The following is a 26,948-nucleotide window of genomic DNA, read 5'->3' on the forward strand; positions in this document are numbered from 1 at the left end:
ATCAGTGAACTGTTGACTTGTTAATTTAAAGCTAGGAGATACTGTTTGTAGTATGGTTGTCTCTTTGCTGAACTGTTTTCAGCTTAAAAGATCTTTGGCAAAGCAAGACCAAAAATACAAAATCCAGAAACTCCAACTTCTCCAAAATAGCCAAACTTTGAGGAAAAGCAGTATTGCAGTGTTAGTACATGGACAGATCCTTTGCTCATTTTGGGGGGTTTTGTTTTGGGGTGACCCATCTAGCAGTGTTTAGCTTTTTCCTGGCTCCTCATCCCGGAATTATTCCTGGAATTCATCAGGACTTTACAGGGTTCCCAGGATTGAGCCCAGGTTGGCATACAAGGCAATCACTGTGTATGCTGTACTATTGCTCTGCATTTTTAGCTGCACAATCTGCATTTTTATTTAATATTTGCTTTTTTCTGAGCAGCACCCGGCTGGCAGGAGACCATACACTAGTAGAAATAAAATTTGGCAGCCCTACATACAAAGCATATTTTCCTGTCTTTTGAGACATCTCCCTAGCCTCTTTAAGTTGAATTGGGGTGGAGTATACCTTGCTGTGCTCAGGAGTTATTTCTGGCTCTGCTTAGGCATCACTCCTCTTGGGAGGGACTAGGGACCATATAGAAGACCAGAGATTGACATCAGGTAAGCTATGTGCAAGGCAATCACTTTATCTGCTCTAGTTCGTGTATCTTTCATTGAAGTTTGTCAGTACTATCTCTTTGTCCCTAATTTTTTTAGTGTATTTAGTGTAAAGAATTTGCTTTTAATTGAAATATATTTGATTTGTAGAATTAAAGCTACTGAAAAGTAAGAAACAGTGGCATTTGTTGCAGGATTATAGGTTTTTATTATTTACTAATTTTTATATTGTCTGCTTTATAACCAGACCTAGATTAGAAATAAAGACATCATCATTCAGTCAGGAATAGATTAATTTCTCTGCCATTTTCCCTTAATGTACTTGACATGTTCAGAATATCTTAGAGAAGATTTGAATATTTTTACAAGGAAGACTCGGCTGATACAACAATAACAAGTTTTAAAAACATGTATCCTGAAATTAAATTTTAACATAATGGAGCCATATAGATTGCATTTACCTGAAGTTTTGTGTTAACTCCAGCAAATAAGTCCAATACTTTTATCTTACTGAAAAATTATTGGTATTAGAGTAGAAACAAATGAGGGTGGTACATCATGTATAGTTTTGACACAAAAAAAAAGACCACATTAGTTTTAGCACTTGGTTACATTCTGGGTCTATTCAGCCTTCAGGCAAGTATGATACATTCAACTGCCTACATAGCTTCAACATAGTTGGCTGGAAGCATGCCTGTCCTGCCGGTCCTCTGTACAGTGCCATACATCCACCCTTCATCAATAGCTTGAACATTGACAATAGCATCTCCATCTTTGAAGGATACCTCATCTGCATCTGCAGCCATATAATCATACATGGCACGGAAGATTTTCTATATGAACATGGGAAGAAAAAAGAAAATATTGTATATGAATGTATTTGTGACAACCCAAACACCTTATTTTAAGCTCTTCAGTGACTGCAAATTCAATTTGCATCAAAGAGCAGCTAGCATTAGAAGAGTGAAAATACTGCCCTCAAAAATAAGATGGAAGTCTTATTTTGTACTCCATCTATATAATAGGCTACTATGTCGAATGTATAAGAATTTATACAAATCTATCCCTTCCCAGCCCCCCCCCAAATGGTGGGGTTTATATTGTGGACTGTACAAACCCAGAGGTGCTCAGGAGCTATTTGTGACTGTACAGAAATCATTCCTGGCAGTGCTTGGGGAGAAAATGCCTTGTGTAGGGGACGGGGTCTGCATATGGGTAACATTTAGAGGGGCTTGGTATCACATGCAGTGCCAGGGATTAAACCAGGTTGTGTCTTGCCCTGTTCTATCTCTGGCTCTCTGGACAAACTTCAATGAAAGATACACAAACTAGAGACAGATAAAACAAGCACAGTGGGTAAAGTGCTTGCTTTGCATGCAGCTGACCAGGGTTTGATCCCTGGCCTCCCACACACATGGTCGTGTGAGCATCACCAGCTGTGCTTTCTCCAAAAAGATTATCTTCACATCACTTGCCTACAGTGAAAACTACACTGTATTTCACTGTAGAAAACTGAGATAATATGTCATCCACACCAGAATGGTGGTAATAAAGGTTGATGAACAGATTTTTGAGAAGGATGTGGAGAAACTGAAACCACTAACAGCTGGTGAGAATGTAAAATGGTCTGGCTGTCTTTGATAATAATTTAGGGAGTTTAACGTTAAGTGTTCAGTCTCAGTGAAATTCAAGGTGAATGATAATATGGGCACACAACTCAATACCCATATTAATAATGGCACTGTTTGTAATATCCCTAAAAGGGAACCCATTATTTGGTATTTCCATACAATGGAATATAATTTGGTAATAAGAAATGAACTACCAAACTGACACAACAGATGAAAAACGTTAAGTAAAAGAAGACAGTTACAAAAGATCCTGTCATGTGATTTCATTTTCATTAAATATCTCAAATGGTGGTGCTAGGGTTTGGAGTTAACCATAAAATACTTGGAACTGTATCAGGGGCCTCCACATGCCAGGCATGTACTCCAACCCTTTTAGCATTCTCACCAGCCCTCTGATCATTTACTCACTCCAGCAGTAGATGGATGAGATGGGATAGAAGATACTGTTGTCTGTTGGGTGGCAGCTGAAGATGATCGTTGTTGTGGGAGCACAGTAGTTTTAGCATGTTTGTAAGCTAGGAAAAATAAAGGAAAAAGTGGTTCATAAGCGAATGTTGCTAGACATTATTTAATCTCCACTATTCTATTATTTTTCTCAGTTGACGTTGCCAAATTTATTCACTTTTTTGCTCATGACTTATCTTGTAATGACTAATATTTAGTGAGTTGGGCATTTGGTCTAGACTGCCATTTGTACCTGTTGAGGTTGCTGAGAAGAAGACTCCTCCATCACTGTAGCTGGAGAGGTGGTGGTCAGCATTTTCTGAGGGCTCAGACTTCTCCTCTCCCCCACTGATGCTCAGGGCACTGGCCGACCGGGACTGCTCCCGGCTCCTGCGCTGTGCTTGCACTATAAGGATAAGACTGCAGATGGAGCATAGAGGACACCCCACAGCAACCAACCCCTATTTTTTTGAGCTTGATTTCAAGTTTGTGCCTGATACAAATAGCATAGTTTCATGTAGATTTCCATGGAATTGACCCTCAAAAACTCTTATGCTATATGGTTAATATCTTTATATTTCAGAATTTAACACAAGCATTAACATTTAGTTTGCCTGCCTTTAAATGCTGGAGAATGTCGTTTCCCACACCAAGGTGCCCTTCAACAGATGAGTGGCTAAAGAAACTGTGGTACATATACACAATGGAATACTATGCAGCCGTCAGGAGAGATGAAGTCATGAAATTTTCCTATACATGGATGTACATGGAATGTATTATGCTGAGTGAAGTAAGTCAGAGGGAGAGAGAAAGATGCAGAATGGTTTCACTCATCTATGGGCTTTAAGAAAAATGAAAGACATTTTTAACAGTATCTCAGAGACAAGAGAGATGAGGGCTGGTAGGTGCAGCTCATGACATGAAGCTCATCACATAGAGTGATGAGTGCAGTTGGAGAGATGACTACACTGAAAACTGTCATAACAATGTGAATGAATGAGGGAAGTAGAAAGCCTGTCTCAAGTACAGGTGTAGCGGGGTGGGGAGGAGGGAGATCTGGGAAATTGGTGGTGGGAATGTTGCACTGGTGAAGGGGGGTGTTCTTTACATGACTGTAATCATACAACTATAATCACATTTGTAATCACGGTGTTTAAATAAAGATAATTATATATGTATATATATAAAAAAAAGAATGTCGTTTCCCCAGCTCACAAAAATGGGTAACAGTCACGTGAATTTTGCCTCCAACTTCTCCAGATGAAATCTTCCCTGACATTGGGATGTATAGGTGCCCTTTCTTTACATTCCCACAATTCATAGAAAAATTAAATTGAACTCAAATGTAACTCTGGATTTTCTCCACTTCCCATATCAGTAGACTTTAAATCCTGGAGGGCTGGCATATATTCTGTATTTTACCTTGAATAAAAGACAGACATGCAACTCATTTTGCTTAATAAGTATTCTTTAAGAGCTGGGGTGAGTATAGCAAATAAGGCACTTGTATGGTTGATCTGGGTTTGATCCCAGGACCACAGTGACCCCTGAGCACTGAACCACGAGGAGTCCCTGAGTACCACTGAGTGTGGCCCTAAAACCAAAACCAAATAAATGTTCTTATTGACATAGAGTCCAATCAAAGAAGATTTTTCTTTTGTCTTTTTTTTTTTTTGGTGGGGGGGTCACACCCGACAGCACTCAGCGGTTACTCCTGGTTCTATGCTCAGAAATCGCCCCTGGCAGGCACGGGGGACCATATGGGATGCCGGGATTCAAACCACCATCCTTCTTCATGCAAGACAAACACCTTACCTTCATGCTATCTCTCTGGCCCCCGTTTGTCTTTTTTTTTGGGGGGGGGTCACACCCAGCAGCGCTCAGGGGTTACTCCTGGCTCTGTGTTTAGAAATCGCTCTTGGTAGGCTCAGGGGACCATATGGGATGCCAGGATTTGAACCACCGACCTTCTGCATGCAAGGCAAAATGTCTTTACCTCCATGCTATCTCTACGGCTCCATCTTTGTCTTTTTTGCTACTACTTTTTCATTATTTCTTAAATAGAAAGATGCAATATTGATTTTTTTTCCCAGGGGAAAAAAATAAAATGGCCCTTTAGGACACTTAAACTGAGTCAAAGAAGTTATCGTTCCCCAACTTGAACCTATTCTGTATTTTACCACATAATTATTGTAGATTTTATACCAAATTTTATTTTGCAAAATGGAGGGTATTATAACCATTATGTAAGGCATTAAAAAAAATTGTGCCTATGGGCCAGAGTACATCGGATAGAGCACTTGTCAACCCATATTTGATCCTGAGCACCACCAGGAGTGATTTCCTGAGACAGCCAGGAGTAAGGCCTGAGCACTCCCAGGAATAATCTCCAAATAATATAGATGTATTTATATGCCTATATTATTTAAAAAATCATTTATTACTAAACTCCTTGGGGAAAATTTAGATGCATGGAACACTTAAGACGACGAATCGCAAACCCGTGGCCCACGGGCCGCAAACAGCCCTCCGTACAACATTTTGTGGCCCTGCCCTAGAGGAATCATTTTTTGTTTTGTTTTAGTTGTTTGGGTCACAACCCCCAATGTTCAAGGCTTACTACTGACTTTGCACTCAAGGATCACCCCGACTTTGCCTCCTGCGGCCCCTAGGTAAATTGACTTTGAGACTCCTGCTTAAGACTGTTTAAAATATGGTGACAATTAGATGTAAAATATTGTTATCTAGAAAAAGTGTCAGGCTCACTACTCAAAGAAGTGCTATTTATGCTGAATGAGAAATTCAGAAATCAGAAACTCTGAAGTAAAGTAATTTCAGAACTTTGAAGTCATTGATTATAGGTTTATAAAATGGCAATGATTTCTGTCCTAGGAGACTTCTGAAGTACAAGTTTACCATTAATCAAGTGTAAGCTTCGGGATTGAATGTTGTCCTCTGCTGGATCATAGTCAAAAACAGAGCCAGGATTAGTACGCCAGACACGCAAACCTGGAAAGGAGATTAAGTATCAGTGAAAATGTACTTAGCTGCTCCTAATAATTTGGAAACTGTAGTATGAACTTAAGTAACCAAAGGATTATTAATATGCCTTAGATTTGAGTTATGTCTTCTTCTGAGGAGAATAATGTATAGGGAAGATGTCAGCTTTGCAAACTGAAATAATAGGGTGGTATTTTTTTCACATATAAAGAAAATCCACGTTTGTCTTGATATAGATAACATCCCTTTTGGTCTTCCATCTCCCATCCTTTCTCCTAAAGTTGTTTTCCTCAGATGGCTCTCTTACCTGAAACAGTCTCCTGATCCTGGTCATTTCGTTTTTGTCCCATTTCTACCACTTTTCTCTGAATGCCTCTGTAGTTAATATCACTGAAGTCTTGTGTATTTTTCTTTACTCGTTCAGTGATGGGGTCTGTCACCACTGGTGTGAAGCATCCTTTATGTTTCTCAAAGTCTTCATGGTACTTTACCTGAAATGTCATGTACAGACTTGGTAAGGTCAAGCTGTGAACATAACTTGATTTTATATGTTAACAGGCCCACTATAGCCAATTTCAGGGAATTTCTCACTTACTGTTGAGATGTTGCGTTGGGTCTCCCTCACCCGTCTCATCTCTGGAGTGTCTAAGACATAGGCAGCTTTGCCTTGTATTTGTTTCCGGAAGCTATCAGAATAGAGGACCTGATGAAGGAGAGACCATAAATGAGGATGTGATGTGTTTGCTTAATAAAGCCTCAAAATTGTGCCTGTGGGTGGAGCTGAAAGTAGGTTAATCAACCAAGGGACCCAGAGAGTCATATAGTTGTCCTGGGGATAAGTGAGGATGAGGTGGGACTAGGTTGACATCAAGAGAAAACAGATTATTTTTAATCTCTGTTGGCAGCGTTAATACCATTATATACACTAATGTCTGATGCCAATACTTGGAAAACTTAATTTTTAAAACAAGGGATCAGTTTTTTTTTAGGTTTATGTTGAGATTATATAAGTCAACATGCCAATATAAAAATCAAACCTTTCCAAACAGAAGAAAACAGAAACAAAATATCAGATCCAAAGAAGGCATTCATTTCCTAGTATTAGGTGTTTCACAAAGTACTTTGAAAATAGGACAGGAAAGAATGAAGAGATTAAGAAGTCAATATGTTACAGTTGTGTTTTAAGATTATCTCAGAGTCCACTAAAAAGGGTACAGAAAGTGGCTATTAACTTGTCTCAGTATGTCTTAGTAAGATCATTTGTCATTTAAAAGCAGGATGATGTTAATTTCAGTGTAAAATTTGAGTTGAGTAAAAGAAGTACACATTTTTATGGTGTTAAGATGTTATTTTTCCAAGATACTGCATCTCTCTTTTTGTTTTAGTTTTTTTTTTTTTCAGTTGAATGAGAAAGCACATTTTTTATTATGTTAAATGTTATTTTCCAAATTGTTGCACTACCACTCATTTGCATCCTAAAAATTACCGAGCTAATGTTTTCTTGGTTGCGCTTAGCTCTTTCCATCTCTGGAGTGACAGGTGTCGGAGTTGCTTTTCTCATATTTTCTTTGTACAATACCTATAGTAGCCAAGAGGCATCCGGATATCAAAGAACAGAAACCCAGTTCTAAAAATCATCACCTAGCTGAGGTTATGGCTCAGTTATAATCACACTCTGTAATGAACAACGCCGGAAGAGAAAGCGATTAAAATGTTATTGAATAAAGCAAAAGATGAAGAAGGAAGGAAATAAATCGGTTTGAGTTGGTGGGGTGGTGATGTTGTTTTTAAGTGATTTTAAGAGAAACACAAAGTTTGAGGGAAACACAGTGAGGTAAATTAGTGGTAAACCATATTTGCCAGGCTTGTGGAACCATTGCTTTTCCCCTTCTCTGAAATACCGAGCTAAAGTTTTCTTGATTGCGTTTGACTCTCTCCATCTCAGGAGTAATGGGTGTGGGGGTCGCTTTCCCAGGACTCTCTTTGTATAACACCTATGAGATATAAAGTTGAATCCTAAAGTCACTAGAAGGCAATATTCAGACTTTTTAATATAATGCAGTTGGGTGGCAGGAGTGAGAGGTGTTAAGCTCCAAGTTTAATCTTTTACAATTAGTGAGAACAGCTTTCAAGAAGAGAACTTAAAAAATAGTTAATGGCAATGGTACATGTAGTATGACATTTAGAGGGAAACTAAATAATTGGTATTTTTTGTGATTTTTAACTGAGATGGAGTTAGAGGGTAGACCATACTGCAGGGGTTACTTTGCACAATTAAAACCATTTCTTAAGACAATACCGAGCTAATGTTCTCTTGATTGCGTTTGACTCTCTGCATCTCTGGAGTGACAGGGGTTGGGGTGGCTTTCCCCACATTTTCTTTGTATAAAACCTATGCAAGGGCCACGTATCCAAAATAGTCCAAAAAAGGAAAAAAGAAAAGAGTTAAGTTACCAAAAGAATAAATCGAACACAGAATTTGTTAGGAGGCTCTGAGTGCCACACTACTTGGTCAATAAAGTTAGAGGAAGAAACAGATGTTTCTGAAGGAAGTTAATGTAATTGCTACAAGACAGATAGTTTCAGGGCCTAGCTCTCTCCTGGAATCTGTGGCTACAAGACACAGTTGTCTGCTGCAAGATATGGACTCTATCCTGCAAGGTGAGACAAACTCTGTTATACAATTTTATCTATAAATGTCAAGCACCTGACATCATGTGAAGTCTAGTGATTTTCAACTACAGGCCTACAGACCAGTGCAGGTCCACAAGTATGAAAATATAGAAAACCACTGGTCTTCTGCGGTGCTTATCTGCCTATGGTTGAGTCGGTCCTTGGTTAGACTTGTCCATTAAAAGGATGAAACTCCACTGATTGAAGTAGAACTTGGGACTGGGGCTGGAAAAGTCCTGAGAAGTTTAAGGGTAGTCCTTAGTGTGCTAGGAAGTGCTGAATCTTCCTTCAGGGGTTTAAACTATACATAAATGCATCAGTAAAGTCATAGGCCCTCAAACCAGGAAAAGACTTTTTCCCTTTTGGTTCTTGCTAACATCTGTGCCTCTGTATCTAGCTTGTTTTGGAGCAACATCATACTTAATCAGAATAATTATTTTCAGCAATAACATAATTTCATAACAAACTAATAAGGAAACATAAGGATACACCATACTAAATCGTGAATCTGTCTCACCTCACTTGTGGAATACCAGAAGTTGGGAAGAATTCTGTTAAAGAAGTGGTTTTCAAAGTTAGAATCTAGGGGTCTGGGGATGCTGCTCAGGTTTATGATTTTATGCTCGGGTCCTGTGTTTGAACCCCACCACCACAAAAAGAGGTAACAAAAACAACATCAGAATCATGAAGCAACAGTACATCGAGTAGGGCATTTGCTTTACACATCATTAATCTGGGTTTGATCCTTGGCACATCAAAATGGTCCCCTGAGCCTACCATCAAATGACCCCTGAACATGGAGTAAGTTCTGAGCCCTCCAAAATAAAAACAATAAAGAGCCAGGATAGAAAAGTCAAAGTCAACTGAGAATTGACTGTTAGTGCAAAATCTGGCCTCACAGCAGACCTACAAAATGAGAAACTGCAGAAGCTAGAACCAAGCCTCTCAGGTTTAACAAACTCTCCATGAAAGAGTATTTGTCTTGCTCATGGCTGACCCACATCCCAAAGGGTCTCACAAACCCACCAGGAGTAATTCCTTATGGCCAAGCTAGGAATAAACTCTGAGCATTGCCAGATGTGGTTCAAGAACTCCCAAACAAAACCTCTCCAGGAAATTCCAATGATGTTGAGTTTGGGAAGCAGAGTGCTCAGGCACTGCTGAAACCAGAGACTGCAGAGTGAAAAAAGCATGTTCTTGGGGCATAGGAGATGGCTGAAGGTTGCAGCATTGTTGTTTTTTTTTGTTGTTTTTTTTTTGTTTTTTGCCAGAGGCCTGGCTTCAGTCCCCAAATTTGGCTGGGAGCAACCATCACCCAGAAACCCATTGGATTTTAAACACTTCCAGTGTGGCCCCCAAACTCAAAAGGACCATATGATCTTCATTTAATAAATTAACCAAAGTACCAGAGAAACTTCAAATTCCAGGGTATTTATGAACAGATATACTGTCACTGTAACAGAGAGTGAACTAACAGGAAACCAAGTTAGCAAGACACACTAAAGTCAGTGACAAACATCACAAACCAAAATTGGTAAAAACAATACTTTGAGCAACACTCCTTTTTAAGTAAATCGATACTGATTTGCCAAAATCACTACTGGTTCTTAATTTATGTCATTAACCTTAAAAAAGAGAATCAAGATTATTTTTTCAAGGCCTCTTTGTCCAAATATGACAGAGTAAATTAGAATCTGAAGTTATAGAACCCCCAAATACAACAAAATCCCAATGCCAATGTGCCAGAAGCTCCTTTGCAATTTTCATGCTATACCCTTCTCCAACCCCATATCTTCAAATTCTATGAGCATGTAAAACAAAGAGACCTTGTGGGATAGTAGACAGTGAGTTTGAGGAGAGATGAGCTAAGGGATGTTTTTATTGGAAAAATCCTTTACGTCCTGTAATTAGAACTTTCAGTTATGCAGAAAGCAATCTTGTTAGGGGTTAAGGCTGAGTTGTCCTCCAGCAAAGAACGATAAATGTGATAAGGAAATCCACAAGTTTAAGTTGTCTTTAGAAAGTCAGATTAATAGGAATTATTTAAATCATTATGAAAATAGTTTTGCTTTTCTTGCCAAAGTACCGAGCTAATATTTTCTTGATTGTGTTTGACTCTCTCCATCTCTGGAGTGACAGGTAAAGGGGTTCCCTTGCCCATGTTTTCTTTGTATAACACCTGTGTGATGAGAAAGCATCCAGGAAAAAAAAAAAAAAAGAACAAATATAAGTAACATTTCAATTGTTGTGATTTTAAGGGTGATTTCAACTTCCTTCTACCAAATGACACAGTGATCCAAGGAATCAGAAGTTAAGTGCTGGCAATGTCAGTAAGTACCACAAATGATTTTAAAGGCAGAGGAAACTCTCAGGAAAGCAAATGAATCTGTCCCTCCTGAACAAACTCATGGGCATTGGAAATTGTTAGAAGGTGGTGTGTTGGTATTTAAACAAACTAAAAGTTAAGGGGTTTAAAAATATTTGTAAATGTCAGATAAAATAGAAATCAGAATTAGTTAAAATCAAAAGAAAAGAATTCAAAGTAGGATCACGGAAATGTCCTTGTATATGGATATGGTCATGGAAATGTTCTTTGGCTAAGTAAGGTATATTGGATTGCAAAGGAAGGAAAGTGGGTTTTAAAAAAAGAAAAAAAGTTTGCGTGTCAATTTACATTTAAACTTAAATGGCATCTTATTTTTCCCTTCCTCCACCCCCAATTCCAAATGAAAGTTTTTCTCCATTGTGGCCAACTCTTTACATCTCTCAGGTGTGAAGGAACTCCTGTCTTCGGGTTTTCTTTGCATAGCACCTGTGGTCAGAAAGCCCCCCAGTACAAAACCAAAAAACGAGCAGTTAACCACCACTGCATCTGGTCTCCTGGAGCAGTTGGGAGAATAGCAAAAAGGGAGAGAATGAGTCAGAGGAAGAGAAATTCTAGAAGCATGCACCTAAGTCATCCTTAAAAGCCCAAGGCATGTGGGAGGGAACAGCATGAACTAAGAGAGGAAATGTGTTATTTTTGCTGCTTGACTTAATTGCTGTAAATGCGGAGTAGTGTAGAACAGCAGAAAAAGGTACTTGGAGGCCCCAGGTAACTGTGAGGAGGGAAATGTGAGTATAGGACAAAGAACTGAAGCAGCTGTTTTCAATTTTGGAATGTTAATAGACTAGATCGGGGTCTTTGGGTTTTACAAATACTGCATTTATGAAATGCTTTCTCCACTTGCCAAAAATATGTCTCTCCTTTTTCGTTTGTATGAAATCCTTTGGGGAATAACCATTTTTAAGGCAAATAGAAAAAAAAGCCTGAAAAATAATTGGAATGATACCGGTGGGAACAAGGAATTTTAGGTTAGAAATGAGGAAGAACGGTCTATCATTGCAGAAACAAAGTTGTAAAAGCTTTATGTTCAGATCAGATTTGCCAAAGCAGAATAAAGGTGGAGATTTAGACAGTGAGAACATTAGATTTTTAAGGCTGGAATATCGTATTGAACACTTTCATTTTTAAGTCAAATTATTATATTAATGTTCAACCAAAATGGGGAAATTGATTCATAGGATGGTGTGACATTAGCTTGCAAACAAGACATCAGTGTTTTTATAGGAATAAGTGGATTAGATTTTAAAAATAGTTATTAATCTTTACAAAAAAATCACCAGTTAAAATCATTTAAAAATAGTTATGGGTAATTTTTTTTTTTCTTTTCAATACCGAACTAAAGTTTTCTTGATTCTGTTTGACTCTCTCCATCTCTGGAGTGATGGGAATTGGGATTCCTTTCCCGAGGTTTTCTTTATATAACACCTGTAGGACACAAAAGCATCCAGAAAGAAAAACAAAAAACAAAACAGCAGTTACAAGGGCCTTACCTTCCTCTTACTCACAAGGGCCCTATACTGACACTGCAGGTATCAGGACAGACAACACACATCTGAATCCAGAAAGATAGGAGGGTAAGTTTTTGCCTTGCATGTGGCAACCGACTTAGGTTTGATTTCTAGCATCTCTTAAGATCCCCCAAACCCGGGCCCGGAGAGATAGCACAGCGGCATTTGCCTTGCAAGCAGCCGATCCAGGACCAAAGGTGGTTGGTTCAAATCCCGGTGTCCCATATGGTCCCCCGTGCCTGCCAGGAGCTATTTCTGAGCAGACAGCCAGGAGTAACCCCTGAGCACCGCTGGGTGTGGCCCAAAAAAAAAAAACAAAAACCAAAAAAAAAAAAAAAAAAAAACAAAAAAAAAAAGATCCCCCAAACCCACCAGGAGAGATCCCTGAAAACAGTGCAAGGAGTAGGTCTTGAGAATTGCTAGATTTGTCCAAAATTAAAAAAATAAATAAATCAAACAACAAAACAGTCAGTGCATGGAGTCAGTTTGTCTTTTGTTTTGTTTTGTTTTGTTTTTTGGACCATAACCAGTGACGTTCAGATTACTCCTGGCTCTGCACTCAGAATTCATTCCTGGCAGGGTCAGGGGACCATATGGGATGCCGGAGACTGAAACTGGGTCCATCCAGGGTCATCCACATACAAGGCAAATGTCCTATTGCTGTGCTATTGCTCCAGACCCATGAGTCAGTCTGTCTTTTCAAGGATGAGAATGTCTTCCCACTTTCCTTAGCTAAAGTGCTAGTATTTGATATTTAGGTTCTTACTCTAACCCACAAATGAAATAATTGCTTCCTGTTTCAGGAATTGAAAGACAAATATAAATAATTTCATAAGAGTACAAAAATGTCTATAGTATAATAAAAATTACTTTCAAATTATATTGGCAACTAGTTATTTTCTCTAAACAGAACATCTGAGTGGTGGAATAACATGAAAACCTGGAGTCATGCCTATGAAATATGGAAATACTTGGCTTTGTTGAATCTATTCAAACTGTAAGAGGTAGCCAGTTCTATAAGTTAATGTTGGAATCTGGAGCACTGTTCTTTCCTCATAGTATTGTAGGGGCTCTATGTATTACTAGAAATTTTATTTATAGGCAAACAAAGTAAAAAATAAAATATAAATGGTTACATAAAAATTAATAGCATAGAGGGTAGGACATTTGCTTTGCACGCAGCTGACCCAGGTTCAATTCCTGGGATTCTGTTTGGTCCTGTGAGCCTGTAGTAGTGATTTCTAAGTGCAGAATCAAGAGCAATCCCTGACCACCACTGGGTGTGGACCCAAAACTAAAAAAAAAAAAAAAATTGTCCAGGATCATTAGGTTGCAAATATATAAAATAATATAATTTAATAAAAGTAATTATTCAGAATCATTAGGCTGCAAAATAATAATATACTCCAATATATAAGAATAAAGTTAAAAGTAATTTTTAAATTATTTTTGTCATATCCACTGATACTGAGGGATTACTCCTAGATCTGCATCCAGGAATCATTCCTGTGGGCTTGGGTAACATATAGGATGCTGGGGGTCAAACCCAGGTCAGCTGTGTGCAAGGTCAGCTCCTTATCCACTTTACTATTGATCTAGGAATAAAAAATAATCTTGAACACACACAATCCTTTACCCCAAAACTGTTGCTAATGATGATCTCAAAAGAGCAGTAAACATTATATTCCAGAGACTTATTAATTTACATTAAAAACAGAATTGAAAGGCTGTTAGCACGTACAAGGAAAACAAAATGACAGTGAGACCAAAAAAAGTTATTGATCTGATTAGTTGAAAGAAATTTCAGAAAAATGTTTTCAGAAAATATTAAATTGATAATTAAAAGTATTTTGGATTAATCTTTGTGCTTCACAATCCCCTCTACACACCCAAAAACATCCAGCTCAATTTTCTTATTTCATTCTCAGTCTTAGGCATAAGCAAAACTAAAAGAGAAGTTTCATGGACTATTTGGGTAGTATAAGGTTTTCAGCAATAGTACTGACAAAAGAAGAAATAACATAAAATATAGCCTCATTATCTAATTTGTATATTTTTTTAAAATTGTAAGGGTTCAGGGACTGGGGTGATATTACAGTGGTTAGGGTGTTTGCCTGGCATGCAGCTGACTCAGATTTGATCCCTGACATCCTACATGGTCCTTGAGCCTGCCAGGAATAATTTCTGAGTGCAGAACCAGGAGTAACCCCTGAGAGCTGCAGGGTGTGACCAAAAATAAACAAACAAACAAAAATGGACAAAAAATTGAAAAGTTTCTATTCTATAAAGTTTCTTTAGGAAAAGTATCAAAAAAGATTGTTTTGGGTTTGAATACTAAGCAATTATTTTTGTGCTGCTGTGTTTACACATAAAATCTCAAAAATTTTATGTACCCCAGGAATGTGTGAGGCATCAAGTCTTACATCTTTTCTTATAGTGCTATGGAAAATACCTAGTACTTATGGAAAATACCTAGCAATAATTATTGATATTTATATATGTATATATATTTTAGGGGTATATCAATTAACTTAAAATGTCTCAGCATTGTGAGCCAGGGTGACAGTACAAGGTTTAGGCTTTTGCATTGGATAAGGCCACCCTGGGTTTAATCTCTGGTGTCCTATGTAGTCCATCAGGAGTAATTCCTGAGCATGGAGCTAGGAGTAAATCTTGAGCAATGATAGGTGTGGCCTAAAACCAAACAACCAAAAATCCCAGCAGTGACATACAAGAAGAAAGAGAAGAAAATAAACTAACAGTTTTAATAGATAATTATAAAAAATTATAAAAATTAGAATTCATAGTGCCAAGATAAAGAAAAGACTATCAGTTATCAATTGATAAGATTTTTTAAAAAAGAATTTGTTAAATTGATTATTTTAAAGGTGTTGTTTCATAGGTGTTATTATACTACTATATTGTTTTATAGATGTTATTATTTTAATATGGAGTTAAAGGAACTTCCTCAAAATACCGAGCTCAAGTTTTCTTGATTGCGTTTGACTCGCTCCATCTCAGGAGTCACAGGCATGGGGGTCCCCTTGTTCAAATTCTCTTTGTACAAAATCTGTGTGCAAAAAACCAACATCCAAATCAGCCCTGACCCATCTTTTAAGTGGACTAAATCTTTCAGAATAATATAAATTAGGCCAAAATCACATTTAGAAGAATAACTGAAGTTGGAGAGATAGTACAGTGGTTAAGGCCTTGCATGTGGCCAACCTGGGTTAATTTACCAACACTATGATGTACATGGAATCTATTATGCTGAGTGAAATAAGTTAGAGGGAGAGAGATAGACACAGAATAGTCTCACTCATCTATGGGTTTTAAGAAAAATAAAAGACATTTTTGCAATAATTATCAGAGACAAAGAGAGGAGGGCCAGAAGGTCCAGCTCACGACATGAAGCTCACCACAGAGTGGTGAGTGCAATTAGAGAAATAACTACGTTGGGAACTATTATAATAATGTGAATGAATGAGGGAAGTGGAAAGCCTGTCTAGAGCACAGGCAGGGGTGGTGTGGGGAGGAGGGAGATTTGGGACATTGGTGGTGGGAATGTTGAACTGGTGAAGGGGTTGTTCTTTACATACTGAAACCCAACTACAATCATATTTGTAATCAAGGTGTTTAAAGAAAGATATTAATATAAAAAATAATTTACCAACACCACGTATAGTCCCACAGAGTACCACCTAAGGTCACTCCTGAGTAGAGAGCCAGGAATAGCCCTTGATCACTGTCAGTGTGCCGGCATCATCCCTCCCCCATATAAAAAACACATCTAGAAATAAAACAACTATAGACCATTTTTGGGCTTTCAGTGACACCTAATGTGATTCTGTCTCAAGTAACATTAATACATATAGCAATTTGTTGACAGTTATATATATAAGCTTTTTCACAGACAAGATTAAGCCTTGTTTGACATAATAAAAGTAAATATTTACTATGAATTACAATTAGGAAACAGTGAGAAGGATATGTTTGAGGGAACAAAATAACTACTGAAAAGAAAAATTAATAGCTTTAAATGATCCTGAGAATATTCCAAAGGAAAGATTATTTATATTTTGTGCAATCTACAGAAAGTCACTGAGGCAACTAGATTTTTATTTCTAAATTACTGCCAACTGCTGTGTTGTCTTTTGTATGAAAATGTATAAGAATCACATTCTTTTAGGAAAAGCTGTAAACAAACAAAAAATCAGCATCAGTCACAACAAACACAAATGAAATTCTAATTAACAATGTCCTTTCGAGGAAGTGTTAGATTTACCCAGGAATTTTGCCACACAAGTTAGAAAATCTACTGTAATTAAAAAAGGATTCGGGGATGAAAATACTGAGATGACAGGAGTTTAAGGAATGTGATGAACAGCATTGTTTTAAGGAAAACACTGTTAAAATGTCACACCAGAACTGTATTAACTACTAAATTAGATTTGGATAGAAAACTGAGGCAATATTTGGATAATTATTTTCATTATATGAATTTAGTGATTTTATAGGAAGAAAAATCCTATCTTTATAACATGTTAAATATTATTTAAATAAACATTAAGGGATTTTATTTTGTGCCCCTGAAGAAATACCGAGCTAAAGTTTTCTTGATTGCGTTTGACTCTCTCCATCTCTGGAGTGATAGCTGTTGGGGTTCCTTTCCCCAAATTTTCTTTGTACAAAACCTGTGAGATACAAGAAAGTACCCAGAAGACATTCAAAACCACACAAGATTAAGAAAGAAAAAAAAAATGTCAGGGTGAGGGTCAGGAGGGCATTGTTTAAAGGAAGGAGTTTTTAGTAAGGATAATACTTTCACTGTTTACTGCACACTTTTAAGGATGGGCTCTTTAGTGCTAGTTCACGTAGTGAGAATGGAAATATCATTTTAGGGGATGAGTATAATGATGAGGTATCTTGTATTAATTTTACATAGTGTTTTAGATCGAAGTAGGCACACTTGTCAGTCACTGAAAATGTTAAAGTACTATCAGAAAAATGAGTTACTTTGTGTAAGTCCAGATTGTTTGGGTGAAATGATAGTACACACCCACATACACACAGAGACACATTCACACACATCACACTGAATTGTTGTTATGATGTTACTTTTTAAAAAGGATGATGGGTTATTCTGGTCACTTATTAAAGTGGGAAATAATTTCTTATTTAACATATTTGTAAATACCGAGCTAAAGTTCTCTTGATTGCGTTTGACTCTCTCAATCTCCGGAGTGACAGGCGTTGGAATGCCTGTTCCCAAGTTTTCTTTATACATAACCTGTCGGAGATAATTAGAATACCCAAAGATAAAATGGCCACTAGCCTTTGAATTACATCTACTGTGGGCTATTTTGTGAAAATTCATAGAGATAGTCTAGTTTTCAAATATGACAATCAAATAAAGAAAAATAAATATTTATTTCTTCCATGTACCATTTTGTTATTGTTCCATTAATGTTAAAATGCTCAGTTCCCTTCCCAGCCCCTTAATGTAAAAAATTTACTACTAAAAAAAAATTACTACTTAGAAAATTGGGTACTAAATTTTGCAGTTAGTACAGTCAACATTTAATATATACCGCAGTAGATCCAGGTTCAATACTAGGTACTACTTAGCCATTAGAGCACTAAGCCAAGAGTAGCCTCTGAACAGGTTTGTGGGACACCTGAGAAATACCTAGTAGTACTCAGGTGGTTCTGAATTACTGGGGATAGAACCCAAAGTCCTGACAGAAATGTGCTATAGACCTATGAGCTTTCTTCCTAATATCTTAATGCTAACCATTTTTTTAACACATGAATTTTTTTCTTTGTTTGTTTTTGGGCCACACCCGGTGACGTTCAGGGGTTACTCCTGGCTATGAGCTCAGAAATAGCTCCTAGCTTGGGGACCATATAGGACGCTGGGGATCAAACCAAGGTCCATCCTGGATCAGCCGCATGCAAGTCAAACAACCTACCGTTGCGCTATCCCTCTGGCCCTCATGAATTATTTTTATTTACTGATATTTACCTTGTTTTTTGGGAGGAGAGGATGGATGAGTCTACACCCTGCAGTACTCCTTGTTCTGTGATCAGATATCACAACTTGGGAAATCATATGCAATGTCCTGGCCAGCCACTTGTAAAGCAAGTGTCCTATCCTTTGTACTATCATTTCAGCTCTTTATCTCTTTGGAGTGCTGGAGACTAAACCTAGAGCTTCATACATGTAAGGCAAGCACTCTACTACTGAACTACATCTTCAGTACATGAATTCTTTTTTGTTTGTGTGTGTGTGTGTGTGTGTGTGTGTTTGGTTTGTTTTATTAGGCCACACCTGGTGGTATTCATGGAATACTCCTGGCTCTATGCTCAGAAATTGCTCCTGGCAGGCTTGGGGGACCATATGAAATGCCAGTAATTGAATCCAGGTCCATCCAGTGTCAGCTGCGTGCAAGGCAATCACCCTACCTCTGCGCTATTGCACAGAATTATTTTTGTTTGTTTGTTTTTGTTTGTTTGAGGGCCACACTGTGCTGTGCTAAGAGCATAATCTCAAGGATCACTCCTGAGAGTGTTCAGGAGACCATATGGGATTCCAGGGATCAAACATCCCTGAACTTTGACTTGAACTTTGACCTCAACACACACTGTGTACTAATGTATAAAATTCCTCTTAGAAAACAGATTTGTTGGGGCTGGAGCCGGTAGGTCATTTGCCTTACACATGGCAAACATGAGATGTATCCCGCAAACTCCATACAGTTCTCTGAACCCTTTCAGGTGTGATCCCTAAGTGCAGAGCCAGGAGTAATCCCTGAGCACAACCAGCAATGATTCCTGAGCACAGATTTAGGAAGAAATCCTGAGTACTGCCAGGTATGGTTTAATAGCCAAACAAAAACCATAAATACAGGATTGATATCAATCTGTCTTTGAGGGTAGATGTCAGCCAACATCTTAAGTAGACTCCATACTTATAAGGAGCAAGCAGAGAATACAGAAAGAATTCTTGAAAGGGAGAGAGATAGCTGCAAAGACTTCACAAGTCTATACATGGTTTAACCAAAGACAAAAACTTTGGAGTTTAACCAAAGACAGACATACATGCAGATATCTATGTTTGTAGATGGATATATACCTTATTTTATATTACTTTGATATATACTTTTGGTTAATTAACCTGGGATCAATAACCTTGTTACTACTGTCAGCATATTTTACTCTAGGAGCTACAGATATAATGATCAATGTCAAATTTCATCTATTCCTTGATTATATGAAGACAGAGGGTTCTACTCTAGTCTTGCAAACTTAGTATGTCTCTCAAAACCAGGGGAATATTTGCACCTGAAAGCCCAGAACACCCTTGGTTGCAAAAAGGGATGAGGCCAAATTAGCTTTAGAACCAAGAAGAAGGAAGGTAGCATTATGGCTGAGCAACAAGGCATGAAGTAGAGGTATCATTAGAATTGAGAAAGAAGGGATGTGATAAAGCTAGTCCTATGGCTGAGGAGGAAGTCATGAGATAGACTTAGCATTGTATCAAGAGAGTATCAAGTTAGTATCAAGGAAGAAGGGATGAGATACAACTAGCGGGCTGGAGAGATAGCACAGCGGTAAGGTGTTTGCCTTGCATGCAGAACGACGGTAGTTCGAATCCCGGCATCCCATATGGTCCCCCGAGCCTGCCAGGGGCGATTTCTGAGCATAGAGCCAGGAGTAAGCCCCAAGCGCTGCTGGGTGTGGACCCCCCACAAAAAAAAAGAGATACAACTAGCATGGTGGCTGAGGAAGAAGAGATGAAGTAGTTAGCATAGCTGCTGAGAAGGGAAAGATGGATGCGGCAGTTAGCATTGTGATTGGGAAGACGTTGAACAGAGGTTGAGCATTTGGGCCATTACCGAGCTAATGTGCTTCTGTGTCTCTTTGACACGTTTCACTTCAGGCAGATCAGGGATTGGGGTTCCTTGTCCAATCGCTTCCTTATACTTCACCTGCAGATATAAAATGGCAAGAGCTAAATGGTCATTCTTCTTAACATTGGTGTGCGTTTGTTTGATTAAGAGCTCTGTAACTTTTACTGCTTAAATAACACTATTTTTATACTTGAAAGCTTTCAATTATAATGCAACATTTATTATTGCATTTCAAGTATAATGCAACATTATAAAATACAAAGATACAGTGTTCTGTTATCTCTCCTGTTAATTTGAGGTTTTAATGATGAGGAATATATTCTTAGGCTATGGCCCAAAACCCAACAGTTCACAGACTATATCTATACCAGAGCAACAGTCTCATATGTGTAGTCTGAAAGCTGGTTTCTTGGGTGAACATAACTTTAGTAAGATTCCTCTGAAACCTTTTCCCAACAAGGCCTCCCATTTGGATTTTTGTGACTTCATTATATAGCTTTTATTTTATTCATATTACTATTATTATTATTATTACACTTTTGTTTTGGGTTCAGACATGGTAATGCTCAGGAGTTATTCCTTGCTCTGCAATCAGGAATCACTCCTAGTGGATTCAGAGTATAGGACAGGGCCCAGAGAGATAGCACAGTGGTGTTTGCCTTGCAAGCAGCCGATACAGGACCTAAGGTGGTTGGTTCGAATCCCGGTGTCCCATATGGTCCCCCGTGCCTGCCAGGAGCTATTTCTGAGCAGACAACCAGGAATAACCCCTGAGCATCGCCGGGTGTGGCCCAAAAACCAGAGTATAGGACAGAATATATAGGACACTGGAGATTGAACCCAAGTTGGCTACTTGCAAGGCAGGTGTCCTACCCACTGTATTATCACTGCAGCCTTCATCATGCAGTTTTAGTAGGATCTTTGTTGGCTCAGTTTAGCCAGTTTGCCCCCTATCATTCCTCCAGTCTTCACATCTCATCACTCTTGATGTATGACCAAATTTATCACTTCCTACCATTCACACATGGGGTCTGATCTCCCTGCTGTCCCCAGCAAGACTCCTTTAGATTGGTTTAGCTACTAACCCTTTCTACTCCTGATATTTTCTCGGAATGCTTGTTTTTATATTTGTTTTCTTTTTAATACCACACCCAGTGATGCTCAGGGGTTACTCTTGGCTCTGCACTCAGGAATTACTCCTACTGTTTTCTAGGGACTGACTATATGGAATGCCACAAATTGAACCTAGGTTGGTTGTGTGCAAGGCAAATGTCCTACCCACTGTACTATTGCTTTTGCCTCTTCTCTGGACACTTCTCCATCCACTGATCCTCTCTAGATCCCTCCATCCCACTCATTGTCTCCTTTGTCTACTGGCTATGAATTAATTCTCCTTTTCTTTTTTTGTATTCATAATTGAGCTCAGATCTCTACTGAAATCTTTTCTTCTTATATTATAATAATCCTGTATATAATAGTTATTTGGGTAGTTTTGGGTCAGACCCAGCAGAGCTCAGGGATTATTCCTAAATCTGTGCTCAGGAATGATCCCTGGTAAACTCTGGGCCCTATATGTAGGGCCAGGAACCAAACTAGAGATGGATGTGTGCAATGCATCCTACACTGTCTCTCCAGCCATCCCCTTGCCTATATGCTTATTTTAGCAGAACTGGTGTGGTTTGACACAGTTCTCTTCTTTTTGCTATTTCTACTCTCCCCTCATTAAAACTTTAGCAGCTCCACACTGAGGTTACTGAACAGGGGTGCCTGTCTTAGCAAACTGTGCTGCTTCTGTAACAAAAGTGAATTCAGGGGCCGGGCGGTGGCGCTGGAGGTAAGGTGCCTGCCTTGCCTGCGCTAGCCTAGGACGGACCGCGGTTCGATCCCCCCGGCTCCCATATGGTCCCCCCAAGAAGCCAGGAGCAACTTCTGAGCACATAGCCAGGAGTAACCCCTGAGCGTCACAGGGTGTGGCCCAAAAACCAAAAAAAAAAAAAAAAAGTGAATTCACCATCCAGCCACCCACCCTCCCTCCCTTCTTCCCTTCTCCCTCCTTTTCTTTCTTTTTCTTTTCTTCTTTCTTTCTTTCTTTCTTTCTTTCTTTCTTTCTTTCTTTCTTCGTTTCTTTCTTCTTTCATTTTTCTTTCTCTTTCTTTCTTTCTTTCTTTCTTTCTTTCTTTCTTTCTTTCTTCTCTCTCTCTCTCTCTCTTTCTTTCCTCCCTCCCTCCCTCCCTCCCTCCCTCCCTCCCTCCCTCCTCCTTCCTTCCTTCCTTCCTTCCTTCCTTCCTTCCTTCCTTCCTTCCTTCCTTCCTTCCTTCCTTCCTTCCTTCCTTCCTTCCTTCCTTCCTTCCTTCCTTCCTTCCTTTCTCTCTCTTTCTTTCAGGGGGATTTGGGTCACACAGGCAGCACTCAGTAATCGCTCCTGGCAGGCTCAGGGAACCATATGGGAAGCTGAGATTCTAACCACCATCCTGCATGTAAGGCAAATGCCCTACCTCCATGTTATCTCTCTGGTCCCCTCTCTTTTTTCTTTCTTTTCTCTTTTCTCTCTTTTTTCTTTTCTTTCTTTTTCTCTTCCTCCCTCTCCCTCCCTCCTTCTTTCCTCCCTCCCTCCTTCCATCCTTCCCTCCCTCCTTCTTCCCTCCTTCTCTCCCTCCTTCTTTCCTCCTTCTCTTCCTCCCTCCCTCCTTCCTTCCTTCCCTCCCTCCCTCCTTTCTTCCTTCCCTCCCTGCTTTCCTTCCCTCCCTGCTTTCCTCCCTCCCTCTCTCCCTCCCTCCCTCCCTCCCTCCCTCCTTCCTTCCTTCCTTCTTCCTTCCTTCCCCTTCCTTCCTTCCTTCCTTCCTTCCTTCCTCCCTTCCTCCCTCCTTCCTCCCTCCCTCCTTCCTTACTTCCTTCCTCCTTCCTTCCTTCCTTCCTTCCTCCTTTCTTCCTTCCTCCTTCCTTCCTCCTTTCTTCCTTCCTCCTTCCTTCCTTCCTTCCTTCTCCTTCCTTCCTTCCTTCCTTCTCCTTCCTTCCTTCCTTCCTTCTCCTTCCTCCCTCCCTTCCTCCCTCCCTTCCTCCCTCCCCCTCCCTCCCTCCCTCCCTCCTTCCTTCCTTCCTTTCTTCCTTCCTTCCTTCCTTCTTCCTTCCTTCCTTCCTTCTTCCTTCCTTCCTATGGGGTGAGGAGTTCAGGGCATACCGGGGCCCACATGGTATGAATCTAATGTGGGTCAGCTGAGTATAATATTTATAGTGCACAGTGGGTACAGTCTTACTCATTGTACTTTCACTCTGGACCCCTGTGGCAAAAGTTCTGAATGCAGCACAAAGGCCAATGTAAATCTTTAAAGTAAATAGCCAGCCACTCATGTAAACTTTTGTGAGGGGGTGTCAGTTTGGGCTACACCTGATGATAATAAGGGGTTACTCCTGGCTCTGCACTCAGGAGTTACTGCTAGCAGTGCTTGGGAGACCATATAGGAAGCTGGGATTAAAACCAGTCTGCCATGTGCAAGGCAAATGCCTTACCCCCTTACCCACTCACTATCACTCTGGACTCTATCCTTGTAAATTTATTAAGGAAAATAGAGAACACTGACAACAAGCCCATAGCTTTACCGAGCTAATGTGGTCTTGTGTTTGCTTCACTCGCATCATCTCTGGTGTCTTTCCAATCGCTGTTCCTGGTGAGACATCCTCTTTGTATAAAACCTGAGTATTGAGAATTAGAACAGGGTTACAGAGAAGAAAGGAAAACCCAGAAAATTCTGGAGAAACATTAGAAACATAGATTCTGTGAAAACAAAGGACTGGAGAATGTTGTTAGGCCATGCAAAAGGATCTGTGGCCTTTCCTCTCAGTAAACTACATCTCCAACTACATCTATACAATATCGCTTTGCACATCTTGAGATACAGATGAGAAATCCAGAAAAATATTGATTTAAAGAAATGAAACCTTTCTCTCTGAAACTAAAAATCCATTAAAGAAAGGTAAAGTCAGTCAGTTACTTTGGGAAGAAATAAAAATCATTGCCATGGTCAGTGAAATCTATGTTCCTAAAGCAAGACAACACAGGTTATTGCTTTGGGATTTAAAAAAAAAAAAGAAAGAAAAGTTACTTTGTCAGTGTATTTAAACTGTTATTTCAACTAGTCTCTGGCCAGCAAAGTATGAGGAATTTTAACAAATGCCCATTACTATTCACTGGGCGGGGGGATAGAGAGTTAGATGTTAATTGTTTGAATCAGTGTGAGGCTAGCACATGTCTTAAAGAAAAAAATGAAATTATTAGGTTAGCATCAAATGGAATATAAATAGTAAATATACCGAGCTGAAATTCTTTTGATTTTCTTTAACACGCAGTATTTCTGGCGTGTCTTGGACAACTGTAATTTTCCCTTTACTGTTTTTAAGGTCACACTGGTATTGCAGCTATGAAGAAAAAGTAAACACCTTGTTAGGTTCACAACACTATTGATATATATATATATTTAATTGTGTAATGGAAATTAAAATCCTGTATCGAAAAGAATGTTGATGCCATAGCAATAATCTGATAACCAAAAGAACTCCTTTAGTGAGAATTTGTGGGGAACATGTGGGGGAGGCACTAATATAGAGAAACCCTAAAAGATTTATAAAGTGCCATATTGATGCTTTTGTTTAAACGTTTGGAAGAGCCGCCCCTGGTGTTGTCCAGGAGCTACTAGTGCTAGTAGGTTGCTCCCTGGGGTACCAGCAATGAAACAAGGGTTTTTGCATCTAGCTAGTCGAATTATCTCCTCAGCCTCACGTTGAGTTTTAAAATTACATTCCTTGTCTAGAATTAATTTTATTTTGAAAAAGATAAATGATAGTACAAGTAGAAGATGTAATTGATGTAGTAGACAATACCAGTGCAAGATTATTCAATTTCAGTGATGAGAAGCCACCAACAAACTCACAGATGGGGCTTTTTCATGCGTTGGAGGTGAAATAAAAGATGGTCTGAGCATCTGTTCGATATGTCCACAGGTGGGAGTTGTACAGCCTCTATTTCGGTCGGGGTACCTGAGCAAGTGCTCAGCTGTTTCCCTGTTGCCTTCTCTCTTTCTAGTACCATGAACCTAGCCTTAGAATCAATAAATACTCACAAGGCTGAAATTCTTTTGGTTCTCCCGAACTCTCTGCATCTCTGGAGTGTCCAAAACAATTTCATAATAGGACATGGACTTCTCTGCATCTTCCTTGTACTTTTTCTGTGAATAGATTGCAAGAAGTCAGGGTGGTCCATGAGAATAAAAATAGTCCATTTTAGCTGTCTCCATTGTACTTTTTTTTGCTTATTTGTTACATTTTGTTTTGTTTTTAGGCCACACCAGATGGCTTTCAGGGGTTATTCCTGACTCTGAGCTCAGAAATCACTCGTGGCTTGGGGGACCATATGGGATGCAGACGGATTGAACCTCCATCTGTTCTGGGTCAGCCGCGTGCGAGGCAAATGCCCTACCACTGTGTGACCACTCCAGCCCCTCCATTGTACATTTTAAGCATTCCTGAAAATTCCTGGATCTTTGTAAGAATGGGACATTTACTTCTTTCCCATGATCATAAATTCTGTCCAGGCCTGGAGTTCACAGGAGACTAAGAGAATATAAAGGAAATAAAGAATCTAAAAAATCTTGAACCAACCTAAGTGGGAATGAAAGAGGTTAATTTTGTGTTTGTTTTTGTTTTTTTGGGTCACACTTGGTGGCACTCAAGGTTTACTCCTGGCTCTACATTCAGAAATCACTCCTGGAAGGTTCGGGGGACTATATGGGATGCTGAGATTTGAACCACGATCCTTCTGCATGCAAGGCAAATGCCCTACCTCTATGCTATCTCTCCAGTCCTTGAAAGAGGTTAATTTTTTATAGCAATGCAAATTGGCCCTACATTAACAAGACAATTCTGGGAAATGAATAAGAATGTTCAGAGCCTTTGATATGAAGCACAAAGACCCATTTTTCCTATAAAACCCCATAACAATGAGCCATTAACTTAGTCCTTTACTATGTTCTTCCCCTAAGACATCTTTTTTACTTTTCAACAAACTTTGCTATTTATAGCTATGAATCTGAGCATCAGAATAATTCACTATTTTTTTGTATTAGTGGTTATCTCTAACCATATTCAATTATAAGCTCTTAAACTTATAGTTTCACCTTCTTTTTTTTTTTTACATAAAATATTTAAGCATCATAATCACAAGCATGATTGTCGTTTGGTTTCAGTCATAAATGGAGGAACTTGGGAACTGTGAAGGAATTCAGACCTCCTCCATCCCTGCTCCTGTATCATTAACTTCCAAATGGAGTCTAAGGTAATAAGTTGTAAAACACATACATCTCTCTGAAAACAAAGAAATAATTTGTGGAAAGCAATAGCATGATTCCATTAGACAAATATACTCTGATCTGAACTGGATAACTGCCTGGCCATATTTTGGGCCTTAAAATGAATGGAGGAAATCCAGGAGAAAAAAACAATAGCAGAGAAAATGACTTTCCAAGTATGCTCCTATCCTGAGGTTTTCCTTAAAAAAGAACAATGCCCAAAGCAAAGAGCCTCTCAAAGTCCAAAGATTGAATTTCCTTTTCTCTTAAAGAACACAAAAGGAGGGTTAGAATGGCGGCCCAGCAGTAGGGCATTTGCCTTGCATGTGGCTGACCTAGGATGGCATACAGTTCAATCCCGACATCGGTCCCCCAAACCAGGAGCAATTTCTGAACCCATAGCCAGG

General features: G+C 39.1%; 1 protein-coding gene across 1 annotated transcript in view; it reads right to left on the minus strand.

The window, feature by feature from the left end:
- Positions 1-1,307: 1,307 nt before the first annotated feature.
- The window catches only part of NEB (nebulin), a 263,307-nt gene continuing 237,666 nt past the window's right edge, over positions 1,308-26,948 (minus strand). Inside the window, exons 132-147 of the mRNA XM_049772977.1 lie at positions 25,318-25,422; positions 24,512-24,616; positions 23,801-23,893; positions 20,189-20,281; positions 17,488-17,580; positions 12,115-12,207; positions 10,483-10,575; positions 8,023-8,115; positions 7,625-7,717; positions 7,210-7,302; positions 6,319-6,426; positions 6,031-6,214; positions 5,640-5,732; positions 2,977-3,129; positions 2,688-2,794; positions 1,308-1,481 (exon numbers count right to left, since the gene is read on the minus strand). Coding sequence (XP_049628934.1) covers positions 1,308-1,481; positions 2,688-2,794; positions 2,977-3,129; positions 5,640-5,732; positions 6,031-6,214; positions 6,319-6,426; positions 7,210-7,302; positions 7,625-7,717; positions 8,023-8,115; positions 10,483-10,575; positions 12,115-12,207; positions 17,488-17,580; positions 20,189-20,281; positions 23,801-23,893; positions 24,512-24,616; positions 25,318-25,422 — 1,773 coding nt within the window. The remainder of the gene's footprint in view (positions 1,482-2,687; positions 2,795-2,976; positions 3,130-5,639; positions 5,733-6,030; positions 6,215-6,318; positions 6,427-7,209; positions 7,303-7,624; positions 7,718-8,022; positions 8,116-10,482; positions 10,576-12,114; positions 12,208-17,487; positions 17,581-20,188; positions 20,282-23,800; positions 23,894-24,511; positions 24,617-25,317; positions 25,423-26,948) is intronic.

Source organism: Suncus etruscus, chromosome 5, assembly GCF_024139225.1.
Source record: "Suncus etruscus isolate mSunEtr1 chromosome 5, mSunEtr1.pri.cur, whole genome shotgun sequence".
In the NCBI taxonomy this organism is placed as follows: domain Eukaryota; kingdom Metazoa; phylum Chordata; class Mammalia; order Eulipotyphla; family Soricidae; genus Suncus; species Suncus etruscus.